Raw genomic sequence first — 21,845 nt, 5'->3', positions numbered from 1 at the left:
TCTTGAAGAGTCCTTGGCATATTTGTGGTTTGGCCCAGTTCAAAAGTTCTGGTTCTGTCTGGTGAGGATGTACATAAGGTCCACCTCCTAATGGCCTTCTGGCTCCATTTTAAAACCCCTTGACGTAAGTGACTCCATTTTATTTAACATTTCACACTTCTTTCATTGTTGAATGGTATTAGAAACGAAGAGCTGGGCACAGGGATTGCTTCTAAGCCCTCTCAGCAGACAGAGCTAGAAAATATATTTGTGTGTACTAACCTAAGTATATATACAAATCTATAATTATTTATATATGAGTGTGTTCATATATATTAAGCCAAATATGAATTCATATTGATTTGTCTGACTCTAATCCAATAACAAATAGTTCATTTTGCCTTCTGTGATATTGTGATTTTTTTTAACTTTTATTATTTTTTTAATTGAAGTATAATCGGTTTACAATGTTGGGCTAATTTCTGGTGTACTACATAGTGATTCAGTTATACATATATACATACATATTCCTTTTTATACTCTTTTTCATTATAGTGTGATATTGTTATTTATAATAAGATATATATATATATTTGGTCTTACCCTCCATTCCTGGCACTGAGCTCCTAAAACGCTCAAAATTTCCTAGGTGATGAGAGTGATAAAGGTGTGTTTTGTTATGTTAAGGAAGTGACCTTTGGAAAGCACCTAAGGATGAGAACTTGTTGCTGATGGAGCCAGGCTGGTGCTATCTCTGGGTAGATAGTATCAGAAGTGAGTTGAACTGTATGTCTACCTGATGTCCAAAAATTGCTTGGTGGTGTGTGGAAAACCCTACACACACATAGTTGGTAACCAGGACCCTCTTACCTTCCCCCTTGGTGGTCTGGAACCTCCTATTCCAAGACTGAGGAACCTAGCTTTCATTGTCTTTCATCCATTGATTTATTTGTTAATATCCATGTACATGTAGTGGTTTCAAAATTGTTTACCCATACACCATTTATGTGCATTTGTCTTTAGACTTACAGTTTTTACTCATTCCCAAAGTTACTTAGGTCAGCCTCTTTCCCCCCACCCATACTCTTCAGTGAGGTTTATCATACATTTTTAATACAGTTGGATTATTTTGTCATTGTCTAAATCCCATCCTAAGATCCCTCAGTATCAACTTCCTAAATGAATTTTTTTAACATGTAAACATTAAAGTTCACTATTTTGCTGTGATGATCTGTGGATTTAGACAAACGCATAGTGTTATATATCCACTACTACTGTAACATGCAGAATAGTTTCACCACTCCAAAAAAGTCCCTGTGCTTCACATGTTCAACTCTCCCAAATCCCTAACCCTCTGGCAATCAGTGAACTGTTTTATGTCTTTATAGTTTGCCTTTTTCAGAATGTCATATAAATGGAATCATAGAGTATGTAGCCTTTTTCAGACTAGTACCCATGTGAGACAGGAGCGCTTGCTTCTCCTCTCTCTGCTCTCTGTCATGTGAAGATGAGACAAGATGACCATCTGCAATCCAGGAAGCCAGCTTTCACCAAATACCGAAGCTGCCTGCACCTTGATCTTGATCTGCCAGCTAGCCTCCAGAACTGTGAGAAATAAATACTTGTTGTTTAAGCCACCCAGTCTATCCTAACTTGTTGTAGCAGCCCAGACTAAGATAGTAGTGATATCTCACTGCTGTTTTAATTAGCAATTCCCCAATGACAAATGATGTTGAGAATATTTTCATATCCTTATTTGCCATCTGTAGATCTTCTTTGGTGAGGTGTATGCTCAAAGCTTTTGCCAATTTTTAAAATGGGTTATTTTCTTATTGTTGAGTTTTAAGATTTTAAAAAATATATTCTGGATACAAATCTTTCATTAGATAAGTATTTGCAAATGTTTTCTTCCAGTCTATGGCTTGTTTTTTCATTCTCTTTGTGTCTTTCACCCAAGTGGTTTTTTATTTTCAATAAGGTCTAACTTACTGATTTTTTTCTTTAACTTTAACTGATTATGCTTTTGTTGTATATAAAAACTCATCGACCATCCCAAAGTCCCACAGATTTTCTCTTATTTTTTTTCTTAAAGTTTTATAGTTTTGTGTTATATGCTTAGGGCTATGATCCATTTTTAGTTTATTTCTGTGTAAAGTGTAAGGTCTGTGTTAAGGTTTTGTGTTATTTTGCTTTTTGTTCTTTTTGTATATGGGCATCCAGTTGTTCTGCACCATTTGTTGAAAAGGTTATCCTTTCTCCATTGCATTTCCTTTACTCCTTTGTCAAAGATTAATTGACTCTGTTTGTGTGGGTCTATTGCTGGGCTCTCTCCTCTGTTCCACTGATATTGTATGTAGTCTTTTACTGATACCATGCTGTTTTGATTGCTGTGACATTATAGAAGTCTTGAAATCAGTAATATGAGGTCTCCAAACATTATCTTTTTATATAACTCCATAGTTTTGGTTGGAATATATATGTCTCTTGAAATAAAATCATACTTGTCCTTTAAGATTCACTTCAAACATAAGGTCTAGAAGCCATTTATCCATCATTTGAATTCTCTTGCATCCTGTACTTAACTTGATTATTGCACTTAATGCTATACGAGTATAATCTCCTTCTGTAATTTTTATGCCCAGAATCTACCAGTGTTACCAAAGTAATCAAGAAATATCTGCTGAAAAAAAAAAAAGAAATATCTGCTGTACTCAATGGAACAAACTGATATCTGAATTGTCTATGTAAACATTCTCACCCAATAGTTGGTTATACTATATACTCAAACCTTAAAAGGAGATTTTTACACCCTAGTGTCTCCATGTGTTCATTTTTCATACATTTAAGCACTTGATATTTTCCAGGAACTGGGTGAGATGCTGCTGATGATATGGTGAGTACAAGAGTCCTGATCAAGTCAGTCTTGTCAGTCCAATTTTGTAGTTAACACATTATATCAAAATAGTCATTTTTCAGTTCTTGGCTGTGAGCTCATTGAGGGTAGTAACTGGTTTTATTGTGTGATTTTACTTATTAATTAATATACCTGACGCATAATATTGCCTGACCTATGGTGTGATAAGTATTTGGTGAATAGATTTTGAAGGACTTTTGTTTCAGTTAAATGTGACTATAAGAAAGCATTAACATTCTAAAAGTAACACCTAAAGACAGGGTGGTACCAAAAGCCTAATTATATCATTACAATAAAAGAAAAATGAAGCTATCGTAAATTAACAAAAGTAAAATACAATCATTGCAGGATGGTTTCACTTTTCCACTGAGATGCATGAAACTGCAGATTCTTTTTCTTGAATCCAGTCAAGTACATCATAAGCACTGTAATAAAAGCAGTGTATTCCTAAATGCTAGACAGGTCAAATGTGCTAAGAACTTAATTAATTCACTTGCTTAAGATTATGAACTAGCACAGGATGGTGGTTCGGTCTCCAACCAACACTCCTAGTGAACTAGAAATCCAAAAGAGGTATGGATTCCAGGGATTAAAACATTTAAATTAGCTCCTGACCATGATGGAGTAACTGATATCAGGCTGGTTTTCTTGCCAAAAACAATCATTAGTTTACTGGGCAAAATATGAGGCAATGGTTTTCAAACACTGGACAACAGGCAGCAGGACTATGATCACTGATAGAAGAGAAGAACATGAAGCCCATGATTGTCTCTGCTTTCTGCCTAGGGCTACTGTCCGGAATATGATATGCAGTGGTATAGCTCAAGTAAACTCAGAGTCTCATTGGGCTGTAGAGGCTAAGAATAGAGTTTGGGGATGCTAAGTGGCTGGAATTTGTAGGGTAGGGTCAAGACAATAGTTTTCTGCAAAGAAGGAGCCGCATAACTCCTCGCATAGGGATCTCCTTAAATTTTTAATTAATACTAAGCTGTGCACATACAGGGAGAGACTCCATAAAGCCTAGCAGAGACCAGCTTTGGGGAGCTAAGACCTCAACAAAGATTCTAGAAGTCATACAGTGTTGGGAGAGAGAAAATTCCAAACATTCAGAGTGGACAGACACTTCTGAATATCCTGGTAGTCAGCTGACACCCTAAAAAGGCCACAACTCAAGGGTAGGGTTATGCTAGTCCTAAAGCAAAGGCTACTGTAGATCTAAGGGAAGAAAGCTTTAAAATAGGCCTTGAAGAGATTAAACTGATCTGCCTGTATATTAACTGGCTGCTAAAAAAAAAAAAAAAAAAAATTAGTACTCTTTAAAGTAAGATAACAAAATATAAACTCTCAACAACATAGCACCCACAATGTACCACATACAATTAAAAAAATTACTAGTCATTCAAAAAAAAAAAAAAGCAGGAAAATGTGATCCATAAGCAGGAAAAACGCAACCAATGGAAACAGAACTTGAGATGATCCAGATATTGGAATTAATTAGGAAGTAGTATAAATGTTTGTTGCCTTAATGGAAAATATGGCCATCATGAATTAATGGAGAGGAAATTCAGCAGAAAATGGAAAGGATAAAAAATAAATGGGGATGAGAGTTTTATAACTGAAAAAACTGAAACAAACATTTCACTGAATGAGTATAAGAACAGATGGGAGGCATCAGAAGAAATAAATTGTCAGTGATCTCCATGATAGATCAATAATAATTATCTACTCTGAAGTACAAAAAAGAAAAAGATTGGAAAAAGGAAAAAAGATTTTTATGGAACAATATTAAGTGACCTACTGCTTGTAAACAGAGCCCTAGAATGAGAGGATTGATAGAATGTGGTAGAACAGAAACTATGACCCAAATCCCTCAATTCTGATAAATAGAAAATCCTGTAATCAGATACAAAAAAACAATAATAACATATTGGGAAGCCAAAACATGAATAATGTTGACTTAATCAGAAACAACCAAAGCCAAAAGACAATGGAATAACATCTTTAAAGTACTAAAGAAAAAAATGTGAATTCTAGAATTCTATCTCCAGAGAAAAATATCCTTTTATAATGAAGATATTTTCAGATAAATGAACATTTAGATCATAACCAGCATAACTACAGTACAGAAAATGCTAAAGGAAGTTCTTCAGGTTGAAGGGAACTGACATTAGATGACACAGGAGAAAAGACCAACAGCAAGAAAAGAGCATCAGAAATGGAAAATACGTGGGTAATTATAAAATTTGATTTCTTTTCTAAATGTTATTAAAACATGACTAAAGCAAAATAATGGAACATGGTATGGTGGGTTTTATAAGGTACGTAGCTGATATAATAGATGTGACAATAGTAGGGCAAAGAATAGGGAATGCAAATGAAATGATATTGTTACAGGTTCTTATATTTTACATGAAGTGGTACAATATTAACTCCATTAATTCAAGGTTAGACTATGTTAAATAAAGAATATATATCTAATCCCTAGGGCAACCTTTGACGAGATCCATAGAGGTGTAGGTGAAGAGCCAACAGGAGAATTCAAATGTATCAGAAAAAACTGAACACCTCCCCCCAAAAAAGGCAGGAAAGGAGAAATTATTAAATTTTAATGTGGCAAATAGAAATCAACAAAATAGTAAACACAAATCCAACCAAATTAATAATAACATCAATATAAATTGATTAAATATTTCAATGAAAAGCCAGAGACTGCCACAATGGATTAAAAATGTGAAACCCAAACTACATGCTGTCTACTAGAAATGTGTATTAAATATACTCACATACGGGTGCAAGGAAAAAAGGTGGAACAAGATATACCGTGCACACTGTAAGTACAAGAACACTTGAGTGACTGTACAAATATTAGACAAAACAGATGTCAAGACAAGACAGAGAAATGTTTCATAACAGAAGGGTCAATTCATTGGGAAGACACAATCTTAAAATGTGCACATTCTATAGTAACAGAACTTCAAAATACATGAAGCAAAAACTGAACTAACTAAAGGTAGAAATAGATAAATCCACAATCATAGTTTTCATGTATCTCCTACTTCATATACATTCTACTGTTCGCAAAATGAGACTTAAGATTAGCCTAGATATTTTCAAATAATTTCTAAAGTCTGATATTCTTGAGAGAAGAAAAATTCTTCCATCTACTAACTAATACATAAAAAAGTCAAGATGGGGAGTATGCTGCAGTGTGGTTCCTGGTGGGCTTATCCTGTTTCCTTCCTGAACGAACTCAGGGCAGGACCAATTAGGAGACATCTGAGAGATTTCTGAAAACACCCCCTCTAATGTTCACTTTTCAGTCCTCCTCCTCAGGAAGACAATGTTAAATGCTTGCACTTAACAGAGCTTGAGAATACCTGAAGCAAAACCTGGTAGAACTAAAAGGAAAATAGAAATAGACACACTTCTCAGTAATTACAAGACCTAGATTTTTAAAAATCAGGATAAAGAACTTCTGAACGACAATATCAACCACCTTAATAGATTTTTTAAAAAGATAGAACTATACTTCCACAAGCGCCAAGAGGAAGGCAGGAAGAAAATCCTAAGAGAGGAGGAAGAGAGGGACAGAGGGAGCGAGAGCGCGAGCAACCTCCGTGTGTCCATGTTCTGCTAGGGTTATGGAGATACTGAGACTTGATGTATACCCATGTCCTGCTTGGGTATATATACTGAGCACTTGCCATGTGCCTAGTACATATATTAAGCGCCCTTTGGTGCCAAGACTTCTCTCTAAGCTCTATTAGGGATTCCTCAACCACAACACAAACCCGAGATCGCAGAGCGTGCCACGTTCAGTCCGCGGCAGGCTGGAAGCCCTTCCCCGCCCGACCATCGCCAAGCCCGGAAGGCCGCCGCGCGCTCTGGCTCCGAGCGCCAGCGCCTGCGCTTGCGCATTCCGCGCAGCCCTCTGGGGCGATGACCAGGCCCTCCCTACCGGGGACTACATGTCCCAGATGTCCCTGCACCTAGTTTCCTTCCGGCTTCCTCGCTGGTGTCGGCTCGGAGAGGTGAGTTGGTCGCGTGCATGGAGGAAATGGGCGCGGGGGCGGCGCGGGGGCGGCGCGGGCCTGGCGCGGGCCTCTGTGTGTACCGGGCTGCATGCAGGGACCTTGTAGCTTGTGACGCTGACTGGACACTGGGTACCCTGATGCGTCCTCTGCCCTCCTGCTTCAGGGCCGCGCAGATGAAGCGGCCCAGAATGGCTCCGAGTTAGATTTATGAACCCCACAGTGAAGGCCCCTAACAAAAAGGCGCAGCCTTGAAAAGAACAACAGCTCCCAGAACCACCGCTTAACCAGAGCTCCCTCCCAAGGTAGCTCTCCTGAACTCGGAGACAGATTCCGGCTCTGGCCTTTGTCCTCTGTCCATTCTCTGATACCACGGAGGGTCAGCTTCACCCCAGGCTCCCTCTTGCTTCCTCGGGTTATGTGTGTGGCGGCTGGTGGGAGCAAGCGTGATAGCGGGGGTGTGTCCTCAGCCTGGCCGGGCTGAGCTCCGGAAAGGCTCCATGCGTCGACATTCCCGTCTCCGTCCTCCAACCTGCAGGTCTTTAGGATTGGAGAGAAAAAGGGGAGGATTCATACATACATATATGATATGGTACACACACACATACGTATAATGATGCGTTTTTGTTTCCTCTTTGTTCCATGAAATGTAATTTTAATTTTTTTTCTGGACTTGGGAACATTTGTTTCTACTGTGAAAGAGTGAAAATCAGGTCGGATTGAAAAGAGAAAAAGCAGCCCTGCCATTAGTCAGATTGGGAGGAAAAAAGACAGATAAAGCCAGCTGTATAGTTAATAGAAAACATTATTTCTGCCCAGGTCATGCGGCAATTGTAAAATGCCGTAATGACTCCCTCTTGGAAACACTACAGCTTTCTCACCAATGATGCTCTGGGCCCGCCTTGCTATTTTTATTTTATTACTGGGGTAACCTAATTGCTAAATTACCCTCGCTTCCCTGATAGCCCTCAGTGTCCAGTTAATCCCTGCCTCTCATATTCTTACCTCAGAAACGGCCGTCATTCCAGGATTGTTCCCCACTTCCTCAAAATCCTTCGGTTGGCACACAACTCTTTACAAAAGAGCTTTTCTTACCCTTCTCCTCCATCACATTCCAACCGTTCCTGTGGAATTTCCTCCCTCTCTTGAGTCAATAAATCTTATTTTGTTAGACTGTACAGGCTTGTTCCAGGCAGTCTTCAGCTCGTTAGGCTTTAACACCCGAAATATCCTGTCCATTGGACCTGGTGCTTTGTTCTTGCTTCCCAGCGAGTGATGGGGAGGGTGAGGAGAGAGACCCCCACCCCCACCTCCAGTATCCTCTCCGGTCCAGTGGCTATTGACACGAACATTTAATTCCTCCTGTGAGCTACTGCTTTCTTATAATTTGGATGGTCTGCAAGTAAACTTCATGCAGATTTATTTTAGGCTGTGATTTTTTGAGATTACATTTAGTTGGAATCAGACACTACAACACAATAACCTTGTTGTTAATCAAGAGGAATTGCCTATCAACTTGAAGCTTTGAAATTTATTAGTTAGCGTTATAAGGAAGAGCAGGGCTGAGAAGTTCAAATTTTTTGTGGAAGAAAAAAGAAGAGAATTTTTAAAATAATTGTGGAAAGAAGACTATGTAGTGATGTTCATCTTCACTGATACAGCTGACTTTTATTAAATATTTCCTACTTTAGTGAGTTATTATATGTAGTGTCTTATTTAATACTCATAATGATGCTCTGAGATAGAGTCTATAATTATCACCATTTTATATAGGGGGGAATCGAAGGCAGAAAAACTAAGTAACATTCCAGGATCACACAGTTAATAGCTGCGGGAGTTGAGATTTATATCCTGGAAGTCTGACAGCAAAGCCGATGGTAGTAGTTACAACAGTATACCAAATCTCGTCATAGGTATGCTTAAAAAAAATCCTCCCTGCCTTACTCAGTAATCTGTCACGAGGGAGGAGATATTAATCTGATGACAGCAAGCACTGTTAAATTTTGTCCAGATTATGCTGAAGCTTTGGGGTCCCTGTGGAGGTAAGTGGATTTCATACAGTAAGGTTTATGCCTGACAATTTTTATTTTAATGATGTTACATGCAAAGTGAGACTAATAGGACAGGAAGATCTAATAGCAGCTGGAGGGCTTCATTAGACATCTTAGCCCAAAGGATTGGTTCAGAAGCAAAATAATCCCATTTGTCAGGACTCTCTGAAAGGAAGCAGTCAAGAGACTGCCACCAGGGTTTCAGAGACATCAGTCAGGGACTTTTTGTTGCTCTTTTCTAGGTGGTAATCTAACATTCATGGGCAGATTAAATCATAGAGTTCGTTCATGAGACAGAAGCTAAGGAACAGAGGAAAAGCCACTCAGGAAAAAACAACAGCTGTTTTTAGAGTATCCTGAGCTTTTTTTTCTCAGTTCAACAGAAGACTGAAAGAAAACTTGAACTGGGAAAACCTTAACCTTTGGAATATTTATGTGCGTGGAGTCACACTATGTTTAATATAGTGGCAACTGTCGTGGGCTCTCACGGGAAACATTTTAACTAGTCCTTGTAGACATATGTGTTATTTTTTTTCTGTCAAGATGGTTTAATGCCACACATCCTGGTATTTGAGGGGTATGTTTTGGTTTTGTTGTTGTTTTAATTGAAGTATAGTTGATTTACAATGCTGTGTTAGTTTCCGGTGTACAGCATAGTGATTCAGTTACATATTTATATATTTTTTCTTTTATCATATTATTTCATTATAGATTATTACAAGATACTCAGTATAGTTCCCTGTGCTAAACAAAGGTGCTTGTTGTTTATCTGTTTTATGTATTAGTAGTTTGTGTCTGCTAATCCCTAATTCCTAGTTTATCCCTCCCCTACCCCTTCCCCATTGGTAACCATAAATTTGTATTTTGTATCTGTGAGTCTGTTTCTGTTTTGTAAATAAGTTCATTTATGCCATTTTTTGTTTTTTTTAATTTGTTTTTAGCATACTGACTTTGCCCATTTCATCAAAAATAGGGCAACATCATTTTTTACTCTGCATGGTTTTCAACAAGTTTTTAGAATCATTCCTCAGTTTGATTCTTTTTAGCTTTTTTTCCCTTATAAACCATATCTGTCAGCATACCTCTGCAAACAGCTTTATGTGCAAATAATTCCTTTTGTCTCGGAAGTAGAGTTTCTGGTTTACAGGGTTACAGGGTTTAAATGCCATTTCACGTAGTTCTAAATTTGGACCAACCTGGTATCCACTTCCCTGTGCCTTACTAATACTAATACAGCATGTCACCAGTCTTTTGATTTCCCAGTCTAGTCACTGTAAAAAGATACCTTTTGGTTGCTTTCACACATTTCATTAATTAGTAGTGACATCTAGTATCTTTTGAAAGGTTAGTTTCTATTTGTCAGTGAATTGCCCTTGCTCAGGTCTCTCTCAGTGAAATAGGCATCCTAGCTTTCAGAGGCAAAAGCCAAAGCTGAAAGATGGCTTTTCAGTTAGAGACATGTGGATACTCCAAAACAAAGCTCTGCCACGTAAAAACTGTGAATTTGGGCAAATGAGTTGACCCCGAACATCGGTTTCTTTCTTTCTGTCTGTCTGTCTTTCTTTCTCTTTCTCTCTCTCTTTCTTGTTCTTGCATTTATTTAAAAATTTTTGCATACATATATGTATTTTTTCAGATTTTTTTCCCATTATATGTTATTACAAGAAATTGAACATAATTCCCACTTACACTGTGTGGCAATATAGTAGGTTTAGTTTTCGGAACCATTGGAAGGAGAGAGGAACTACCTTTCAGAACAGTGCTGAGGGTCAATGGGTGATGTACATAAAGCTGCCATCAACGCATGTTTGTTGTTGACTGACTACAGCGATCATGAGTCCTCTACTGAAAGAGAGGGGGTGGCAAAGGACGTCACAGTGTGAAGGGTTCTGACTGGGAAACAGAGTAGTGAGTTGTCCTGGATGGGGGAAGGCCAGTGCACCTTTACAGCGGCAGGAGCTGCCAGGCTCAATCTGTGTGGTTTTCAGTCTTTGTGTTTAGACAGTTCAGGCAGGATCTTGGGGGCTCATAGCAGGCTCTGTGTGGATGGTGTGGCTCTTTCTCAGCCCTGAAAAATTGTACCAGAGAGAGGAGGAGCTGCTCAGGACAAGACCTAGGAATCCAGTGTCAGGACAGATCAACACTGCCTGATAGAGAACTGGCCAGAAACCCTCCCATTGAAGTATCTGGGCTTTGACACCAAGATCATCATTGTTCAGCTGAGGTTTATCGGGGCTTGGGTTTCTTCAGACTCCCTGTACTCTCTTCCAGTTTGGGTGTGGGGACAGTGGTGAGGAAAAGTTTAGAAGCAGGAAGGGAAGAGAAAAAAGCTCATCTAACATAAGTCATTTGGGGAACTCTGAGGCACATCTGGTCTCATGCCTGCTTTTTCTTCTTCCAGATCTGTCTTATCTGGACTCTGAAGTTCTCCAGCAGGGAAGTCTTAAAAAGGACTGACCAGTTCTTAAAGTTCAAAACAATGGCCCACGTAAGTTGATACTTCTTCCTCCTTTTTGAAATGTTGCCAGTTTCTCGGCCATGTATACATTCCTTATCCTGAAACTTCCTCTTTAGCAGAGCTCCATCCAAGCACCCACTGCAGTTCCTCTCATTCCTGGGAGGGGTAGGGACTGACAACCCAGTGTCCTCTTTTTCCTTTTTTCCACTAATGTGGACCATGTCATGTCCACAGAATCTGTCAAGAACCACAAGAGCGCAAAAGTGAAATGCCTTGAGAAAATGCAGGTATTCTGTGCAGAATATCCCCCCGTTAACATTTTTCCTGTAGGACAGCTTTTGATTTTTTTTTTGAAGTGTTATACCTTTATTTTATTTGTTTGTTTGTTTGTTTATTGACTTTCGGGGGAGGTAATTAGGTTTTTATTTATTTTCTTATTTGTTATTTTAATGGAGGTACTGAAGATTGAACCCAGGACCTCATGCATGCTAAGCAAGCTCTCTACCACTGAGCTATACCCTCAGCTTTTGATTTTAATACTTAGACATCAGAGAAAACATATTTCTCTGAGTACAGTGATTTTTGGTCTTGCTTTATATAGGAAAAATATATATCCCCAGTACACAATTTGACATCTTTTAAAAATTTTTTTGAAGTTTGCATTAACATATAACATACTTGGAGTGTGCAGCTGAGTGAATTTTCATAAGTTGAGTACATCTATGCTATCAGCACCCAGGTCAAGAAGGAAGATACTACTAGCATCCCCCCTTTCAGTCACTCTCTCCCCCCTCAGTCAAAATGTAATCACTATCACAACTTCAAACATCGTACATTAATTTTGCCTATTTTTAGAACTTTATGTAAGTGAAATTGTGTAGATGAAAGCAACTTTTTAAAATTTTATTTTATTTTATTTTGGGGGGGAGAGGTAATTAGGTTTATTTGTTTATTTTTAGAGGCTTTCCTGAGGATTGAACCCAGGACCTTGTGTATGCTAAGCATATGCTCTACCACTTGAGCTATACCCTCCCCACTGCAACTTTTTTTTTATACAAACAAATAAAAATGCAGTTTGTGGAGGGAGGTATAGCTCAAGTGGTAGAGCGCATGCTTAGCATGCATGAGGTCCTGGGTTCAATCCCCAGTACTTCCTATAAAAATAATAAACAAACAAACAAACAAACCTAATTACCTCCCCCCACCAAAAAAAAAAAAAAACTAAATTACAAAAAAAGTGCAGGATGTCTTGTTAGATTCCAGATACAGTTACTAGACCCTCAGAAGCACCTGGAGATGTTTTGCAGCGCACGCAGGTGTCATTGAAGGGGGCGTGTATATCTGGTGCAGCTGGTGATAAGGGAGGCATCAGCACCACACTGAGTGTGAGCCATTCCTGCCCTCACGTTCTGTCATGTTGGAAACATATTTTCATAATGCATTTTGCCTCTGTTTTTGTCGTTTTGGAAAATGAACCCCTAAAAAGTCAGAAAAGTATTGAAGGAAATTGTGGAGAAAGAAACAAAGCAAATGAAAAGAAAAATTCAGTGAACGAGACAATGAAAATACTAAAGCCAAAGATATCATGTGTGTGCTGTAATTCTGTACTGGGGGGAAATGTGAAGCTAGTTGAACTCCACAGACCTGAGTTTTTTTAAGTATGTAAGATGAGATTTAGCACTGGGTGGCTTTAGTCCCTGCATGTGTTGAGATCTTACAGTAAGTAAGGAGTTTAGGATTGGGTGGATTAGATAGTTATATAACTGACGCCTTGTGAGGCCTAAAATTTCTTGAGCTGCCTTGATACCTTCTCAAGGCTCCAGAGATCTGACAATGAGTGTTAAGTGTTCAGTGAGGGGTGGTGGATGGAGTAAGAAGGTCACCCATATGCGTAAGTGATACGTAATGTAGAAGGTGAGCACTGAAACTTTGTAATGAACTTGAGTCTATTTTCTTAGTACATTTGGGAGAAATTTTTATCACTATTTTTTCATGATCACTAAAGGGAAAAGAAAGTAGAAGACCTCATGTTTCTTAAGAATTTGTGGTAGAGACACAGCTTGCAGAAGGCTTGTGAGCACTGTTTCATTTAATTGGGATTTTTTTTTTGATTATTTTATTCCTTTCCAGATATTATTTTTGGGTAAAAATTTAATCTCCACAGCCACAGGACTGTTCAAGACATGTAGCACTCTGCTTCAGTGATAACTGATTTTCTGACTGTCTCTTATGCATGTTACAAATTTTCAGCCCTACCTTTTTGGCTTGCTCTGTGCTCCCTCTCTGCAATGCAGTCCTTGATCTCCTCTCTTTCCATTTAAAAAATATTTATTTTCATAAGTAATATGAGTTTTATTTTTTCAGGGTTCAGTAACATTCAGGGATGTGGCCATAGACTTCTCACAGGAAGAATGGGAGTTCCTGGACTCAGCCCAGAGGGACTTATATAGGGATGTGATGTGGGAGAATTATAGCAACTTCATCTCACTGGGTAAGGCTGTTTATCCCAAATTATATTGACTTTCTCTACTGTCAATTTCAGGACTATGTTTTGAGAAACTAGATAAAAATGTTTCTTTCTGTTCCAAAGGAATGGTTTAAGCTTTGTTAGGTTGGAAATAGGCCCTTCCTTCTAATATTTCATCACTCTCATCTTGCTAAGCCCTTCAGACTTCCTTCAGGCTCTGTTATTTCCTTGTTTCCTTAGTATCCAAGGGGCGAGGTTTGAATTCTGGGTTGTTTCCAACAGAAGCACTGTCTAAGAAGCCAGATTTCGTATGGTATTTGAGCTCAGGATTGACTTCTAATTCACCTGCCAAGGGGATACCTAGACACAGGGCTGCTGAGTCTCCTTAAAAACCAGAGGCACTGTAGAACTTGTATAATATGAGGTGGATCCACAAAGTTCATTTAAAACTCGAGTAAATGCATTCTGTTTGCTATAACAGACATAGTCAATTCTGCTTGCTTTGTGGTTGAAAGTTAAAATCTAAGAGCTTTGCATTTAACATTAAATGAATATCCTAGTAAGGATCTGAGGATGTCTCAGGAAGCCTCTTATTCTCCTCTCAGCAAATTGATAACAATAGAAATTAATAGCTAATGCACACAAATAATATGTGTATATATGCATATAACTGCATATGTTTGTACTTAGGTACTATTCTGAGCATTGTACATTATTAATTAATCCTCATAACAACTCTGTGAAAAATGTACTGTTATCCTCATTTCAGAGGAGAAAACTTGGGCACTAAAGGTTAATAATTTGTTGCAGTAACACAACAACAAAGGCAGGATTTGAACTCAGGCAGTCTGGATCCATAGTCTGTTTTCACAACCATTACTTATGACTGCCTCTCAACAGGGCTGGTATGAGTTTAAGTTGTTTTAAGGCCTGTTCTTAACCATCTGGTGTCTATTCCTTGTGGCCCTGAGGTTACCCTAATGAGTGTCCTTCAGCTTGCTTGCATTTCTTTGCTCTTAGGACTTATAAAGTGTTGTTTTGATCTATAGTTTATTATAAATTTAACCAAATCAGAACCTAAGGACTTCGGGGCTTATCATTGCGTGTTACATTATCTTTTAAGCAGGACCTTCCGTTTCTAAACCAGATGAGATTACCTTATTGGATGAAGGGAAGGAGCCCTGGATGGTTGTCAGGGAAGGGACAAGAAGACTCCACCGTGGTGAGTGAGGGCTGAGCAGGCATGGGGAAGTCATTACTATAGGTAGTGGCCAAGCTTGTTAAGATAGAGACATGCCCTTGAGATGTTGTTAGGGATCTCTCTTTAAAATCCCATGGCCTGTGGAGGAGAGACCTGAGGCCTGGGAAGCAAATTAAAATCTTTTAAGCCTGGGCCAGCAGGGGAGCTTCCTGCTGGCCTTGATTACAGCTCTCATATTTTTCTCCCATTTCAAAGAGAGAAACTGTTCTCAGTAGAAGAAAAAAAAGATGATAATAAATATAAGAGCTGAAATCAACCAAATAGAAAAAGAAGTAGAATTCATAAAGCTTAAAGCTGAGTTCTGGAAGAGATCCGCAAAACTGGTGAACACCAGCTTGACTAATCAAGAAAAAATGAGAGACAACATAAACTACCAATACCAGGAATGAAAGAGAGGTTTTCACTTCACATGTTATAGCCACTGAAAGAATAATAAGAGAATACCACGAATAACTTCATGCCAATAAATGTGACAACTTAAATGAAATGGAAAAATTTCTTGAAACCAGAACTGACACAAAAGAAAATATGAATAACCTCATATCTATTCAAGTTAATTGAGTTTATTATCAAGAGTATTTTCACAAAGAAAACTCCAGGGCTGGACGGTTTCCCTGGTGAACTCTTACATATTTAAGGAAGAAATAGCAGCAGTATTACACAGATTCCTTCAGAAAAGGAAAGAACTCCTCCCAACTAATTTTATGAGACTAGCACAACTCATATACTATGGCCTCACAAAGAGATTACCAAAGGGGGAAAAAATTATAGACTTATTCCTTCATGAACATTGATATAAAATTCTTTTTTTTTTTAATTAAAAAAAAATTTTAATGGAGGTACTGGGGATTGAACCCAGGACCTCGTGCATGCTAAGCATGCACTACCACTGAGCTATACCCACCCCCTAATATAGAAGTCTTAACAAAATATCAGCAAATCAAATCCAGCAATATATAAAAATGATGACCAAGTAGGGTTTATCTGAGGAAATCAAGCTTAGTTTAACATTCAAAAATTAATCAGTGTAATTCACCATTTAACAGAAATGTGAGAAACTATGTGATCATCGCCATAGATATAAAAATAGCATATGACTGAATTCAGTGTCCACTCATGATACAAATTCTCAGAAAACTAGAAATTGAAGGGAACTTCCTTAACCTGATAAAAAGCACCTTAACCTACATCATAAACTTAATCATACTTGATTGAAGAGCTTCCCTCTAAGATTATGAACAAGGCAAGGATGCCCAATCTCCCCATGTCTATTTAACATTGTACTGAAGGTCTACCATTGCAATAAGGCAAGAAAAAGAAAGTAGAGACTTTATATAAAGCTCAAAATGGAAGAAGTAAAACTATTTGGAGATGGTATAATAGTATACTTAGAAAATCCTAAGGAATCAAAACAACAGCTCCTCAACGTAGTAAGTGAAGGTCACAGTAAGATCACAGGATACAAGGTTAAGCTACAAAAATCAACTGTGTTTTTGTATACTAAGAGTGAAAAAAATTGGAAAAGTAAAGTTAATTAAGAAAAATTAAAGTAAATTAAATCAATTTACAATAGTGTAGAAAACAAAATACTGAGGAATAAATTTGACAAAGTGTGCAAAACCTCAATTATAAAAACCATGGAACATTGCTAAGAGAAATTGAAAAAGACCTGAATAAATGGAGAGATACCATTGTTGGGCTGGGGACACAGTACTGTAAAAATGTCAATCGTGTAGATTCAGCACAATTCCAGTCATAATCCTAGGAGCCTTTTTTTTTTAAACATTAATAAGCTGATTCTAAAATTTATATGGAAAAGTGATGGACTTAGCATGTCTAAAATAATCTTGAAAAAGAAAGGTCATATTGTAGAACTTAGACTACATGACTTCAAGATATTTCAAGATAATGTTATAAAACTGTAGTAATCAAGACATTGTGATATTTGCTAAGGGTCAGCATACAGAACAGAGACCCTGGATATAGACCTCACATGCGCTTAAAGGGTCGTTTATTTATTGACAGAGGCACCAAAGCATTCCAGTGGGGAAAGGAAAGTCTTTTCAACAAATGGTGCTGGATTAACTGGAAAAAAATCTCAACCTCTACTTCATACCAGAATTAATTTGAGATGGATTTTAGGCTTAAATATGAAAACTAAACATTAAAAAAATGTAAAAATCCAAATATAAAAGCTAAATATAAAAAATAAAAAATTTTAAACTAAATATTTTATATGTAAAAATATAAAAACTAAATATAAGGCTTTTAGAGGAAAACAGGAGTGACTTGGTAGTAAGGAAAGGTTTCTTAGGTGACAGCAATAACTGTAAAAATTAAAAACTGATAAATCATAATTTATCAAAATTTAAAACTTTCATCAAGATATACCAATAAAAAATGAGTAGTAAGTCACAGACTGAGAGAAAATAGTAGTAAAATAAAGGGCTAGCATCCAGTCTGTACACTACAACCACTATAATGATAAACAGCCCAATTAAATAAGAGTAAAAGGTACATCCATACCGTGGAATAATACTCAGCAACAAAAAAGGAATGCGTTAATTAATACACACAGCAACTTGGGGGAACCTCAAGGAGATTATGCCGAGTGAGAAAAACCAGTCACAAAAGTTTATTAACTGTATGACTCCAGTTATCTAATATGTATGAAACATTAAAGTTACAGAAATGGAAAATGGATTAGTGGTTGCCAAGGGTTAGGAATGTAGTGAGGGAGGAGATCGTTGGGGCTATAAGGGAGTAACTCAGGGGAGTCTTGTGGTTCTGGTATAGTTGAGTATCTTGATTGTGGTGGTGATGATGCAAGGCTTTACATGTGATAAAATTGCACAGAACTATACACATACACACATGAGGGCATGCATAGCTATACTAAGGGTAAGTTCTTGGTTTAAGTATTGCACTATAGTCTGTAAGATGTTAACATTGAGAGAGGCTGGGTGAAGGGTGCAAGAGACTTTCCTATACATTTCTTTACAACATCCTATGAATCTACAGTTACTTCAAAATAAAAAGTAAATTAACCTATAATGAAAAAGAATATGAAAAGGAATATATGTATGTATATGAATGACTGAAACATTATACTGTATACCAGAAATTGATACAACATTGTAAACTGACTATACTTCAATAAAAAAAAAGAGACTGTGATTGATAATATCCAAAAAAAGTAAATTAAAACGTCCTGTTGAGGGTGATAGGTAAAAGATTTGAACAAAGAGAGGGGCTACTCGTTTTCTTGATCAATGACTACAGTTCATCTATATCTGAATGTGTATTAGGCAGCTCAGGCTGCTGAACAAAATACTATAGACTGGGTGACTTAAACAACAGGAATTTGCTTTCTCACAATTCTGGAGGCTAGCAGTCTAAGATTAGCCTTTTTGGGCCTGATAAGGGCTCTCTTCCTGTCTTGTGGATGGCCCCTTGTCACACTGTCCTCACATGGTGGAGACAGAGAGAGATCTCTCTCTTCCTCCTCTAAGGCCACCAGTTCTGTCCTAGCCTAGCCTGGCCCAGCCTAGCCCATCCTATCCACTAGTCTGTGAATTAGGACCCCACTCATACTACTTAATTTATCCTTGGTTACCTCCTAAAAGCACTGTCTCCAAATACAGTCATATTGGCGGTTGGGCTTAAATATATAATTTTGGAAGGACTTATTTCAGTCCATAGCAATATCAACATGGGGTCCAGTTTCTTTTTTGTCTTTATTTTGAATAGTATATATACACACTAATATGATTTGATTAGTTTATATATGTATGCTTGCCTAAAAATATACTTGTTCATTTATTCAGAAAATACTTGAGTTCCCAATCTGAACCAAGCACTGTGCTAGACACCAGTGGAACAATTGTGAGCAAGAGTGGTAGGTCCCAGCAGTCTTGTTTACATTTTAATAGGAGTAAGGACATTAAGGAAAAAGGTAAATGAATAAATAGTATTATATAGTGACAAGTTTGATTAAGAAAAGGGGGAAGAGCAAGGGATAGAAAGTGGCAGGTGTAGATAGGTTTGTCATATGATGGCTGGGGCTTTTTGAAGAGGTGATATTTGAGTGGAGACATGAAAAATGATCTTGGACCGTATGAATATCTAAAGCAAGAACAATCCTAACAGAATAGTAAATGCAGAGGCCTTAGGTTGGAGGGATAAAAACTGTGTGTTTTTGAGGAATAGCAAGAAGATCAGAATGATTAGAATGATTATTCAAAAGGTAAATGAGAAGTAGGATAACAGGATGAAGTCAGAAAGTTAGGCAGGGACTAGATGATGTAAAAGTTTGTGTGTCATAGGGGAAGGTGTGTGACTTTTAAGTGTGATTGAAAGCCATTGGAGATTTTGGAGCAGGGGAATGACATGAGCTGATTTGTCTTAGAATTATCACTCTGTGCAGAACAGGCTGAATATGGGCAAGCTGAATAGTAGGGAGACCTATTAAGAGGCTACTTCATTTGTCCCAGTGGAATATGATAGTAGTTTTGATTAGAGTGGTAGTGGTGGGTGGTAGGTGTTAGCGTCATGGTGGATTTGCCCAGCACATGCTGGGCTGCTGCTCTGTCTGCATACTCTCCCCATCTCGCTTCAGCTCCCCAACAGCCTTCACAGGGCTGCCTCCATGAGGGCACGTGCCCTCTTTACCCAGATTGGACTGCTCACATAGCCTTCTTCTCCTGATGTGGATAAGGAGCATCTTTGTCTTTTAATTGATGTATTTTATCCATCTGTAGTTAAGTAATTTTCTTATATATTTAGATTTGAATCTGCTATCTTCCTAATTTTTTCTGTTTGTAAAACCTGTTCTTTCCTCCTTTTTTCCCACTCCTCCCTTTTTTTTTTGGATTAATCAAGTATTTTTATCTTAGCTTTTGCTCTTGAGTGTGTCATTTATACATGTATTTTTCATAGTTGCCCTAGAGAGTCACACGTGCATTCTTTACTTACTGCATTGTATCTTAAATTAGTTCCTTTGTATCTTTCCCAACACTGTAGAGATGCTAATAACATTCTAATTCCTTTGATGTACCCTCTACTTTTTTGTACTGTTATTGTCAGGTATCTTTTTAAAAATTTTCATCTTTTTATTTATTTGTTTTTGCTAGGGTGGCTAGGTTTATTTATTTAATTATTAGTATTATTTTTAATGGAGGGACTGGGGACTGAGCCCAGGACCTTGTGCATGCTAGGTATGCACTCTACCACTGAGCTATACCCTCCCTCCTGTTGTCATGTTTCTTAATTCTATCTACGTTTATGTCCCCACAGAGTATTAATTTACATTATGTTGTCAGTATTCACTTAGATTTACCTATATACATAACCTTTTACAGTGCTCCTTATTCTTTCCTGCATTGTAGTTTTTATCTAGAATCATTTTCTCTGTCCCTGGAGAACTTCCTTTAGTGTTTTCCTGTTTGTTTGTATTTTTGTTTTTTGTTTTCATTTTATTGTATATGTATTTTTATTGAAGTATAGTCAGTTTACAATGTTGTGTCAATTTCTGGTGTACAGCATTATACATAAGTAATACATGAACATACATATATTCATTTTCATATTCTTTTTCACCATAAGTTACTACAAGATATTGAATATAGTTCCCTGTGCTGTACAGTACTTTATTTAGTATTTCTTTTATTGTACCTGCTGGCAATGAATTCTTTTTAGGTTTTATTTGAAAATATCTTTATTTTGTCTTCATTTTTAAAGGGTAGAGAATTTTATTGTTGTTTTGGGGTATGAAATTTTGGATTGGCAGTTACTTTCTTAGTAGATGTCCTCTTGGCTTCTGGTTTCTGCCATTTTCATTGAGTAGCAGCTTGTCAGTCATGTTGTAACTTGTTGGAGGTATTGTCTTGGAGGCATCCTTTTCCCCATAACTGCTTTTGGAATTTTCTGTTTTATTTGGTTCACAGATTTATTGTGGTGTATAGTTTTATGTTGTAATGTATATATTCTTCTTGAAGTTTTGAAATAAAAAAATTAGATTTGATGTCTTATCAGTAATATTGTTTCTTTTTCATTTTTGCTCTTCTCTTTTCTGGGACTTGAGTTACACATATGTTAGACATGTTTACATTGTCTTGTGTATCTTTTCTGGGTTTTTTTTTCTGTTTTTTCTTCTTCTCTTATTTATTTTTAATCTTGTGCTTCATCCTTGATATCATCTCTAAACCCATTTCCCAGTTCAGTTATCTACTATGTCTAATATTCTATTAAAGTTTTTAATTTTAGTTCTTGTATTTTTCAGTTATAAGAATTCTGTTTGAATATTTTTAATGAATTCCACTTCTGGTTAAATTCTACATCTTGTATCTGTTTTCTTGGAATATTAATCAATGTTTTGGACTAGCTTGGGTCTGTTTCTATTGTCCATTTTACCTCTTGGTTTTTTAGTCATTTTTTTCTCCAGTTGTTTATACCTGATTATTTACAGTTGGATTCTAGACATGATGTTTGAAAAATTTTAGAGGCTCTGAATAATACTGTTTCTGAATCATATATTGTCTTTCTTCAGAGATGATTTACCTCTGGTAGGCATACAGAGTATAGGCTGATCAACTTCCTCTATTCAAGAACAGTCTGTTTACTGCTTGTTTGCAGCCCTTCTGGGGTCTCAGCTGAAAGTCTGGGATGATTATGAGGACCTTTCTC

The 21,845-nt window shown here is 37.4% G+C and overlaps 1 protein-coding gene across 5 annotated transcripts in view; it reads left to right on the top strand.

Annotated features, from left to right (window-relative positions):
• The window catches only part of LOC105101197 (zinc finger protein 14 homolog), a 97,170-nt gene that overhangs the window by 69,460 nt on the left and 5,865 nt on the right, over positions 1-21,845 (top strand). The window contains exons 1-4 of one of the 5 annotated variants that reach the window (XM_064489615.1): positions 6,592-6,924; positions 11,377-11,463; positions 13,798-13,924; positions 15,027-15,122. The exons of 1 other annotated variant lie outside the window; for it this stretch is intronic. In XM_064489615.1, the coding sequence (XP_064345685.1) occupies positions 6,862-6,924; positions 11,377-11,463; positions 13,798-13,924; positions 15,027-15,122 (373 nt within the window). In that variant the 5' untranslated portion in view covers positions 6,592-6,861. Of the gene's footprint in view, positions 1-6,591; positions 6,925-7,131; positions 7,230-11,376; positions 11,464-13,797; positions 13,925-15,023; positions 15,123-21,845 lie in introns of those variants that run through there. 3 more of the 5 variants (XM_064489614.1, XM_064489617.1, XM_064489616.1) reach the window with 3 other exon arrangements.

This window comes from Camelus dromedarius, chromosome 9 (assembly GCF_036321535.1).
Source record: "Camelus dromedarius isolate mCamDro1 chromosome 9, mCamDro1.pat, whole genome shotgun sequence".
NCBI classification, from domain to species: domain Eukaryota; kingdom Metazoa; phylum Chordata; class Mammalia; order Artiodactyla; family Camelidae; genus Camelus; species Camelus dromedarius.
This window is presented reverse-complemented; position numbering and strand designations above follow the sequence as displayed.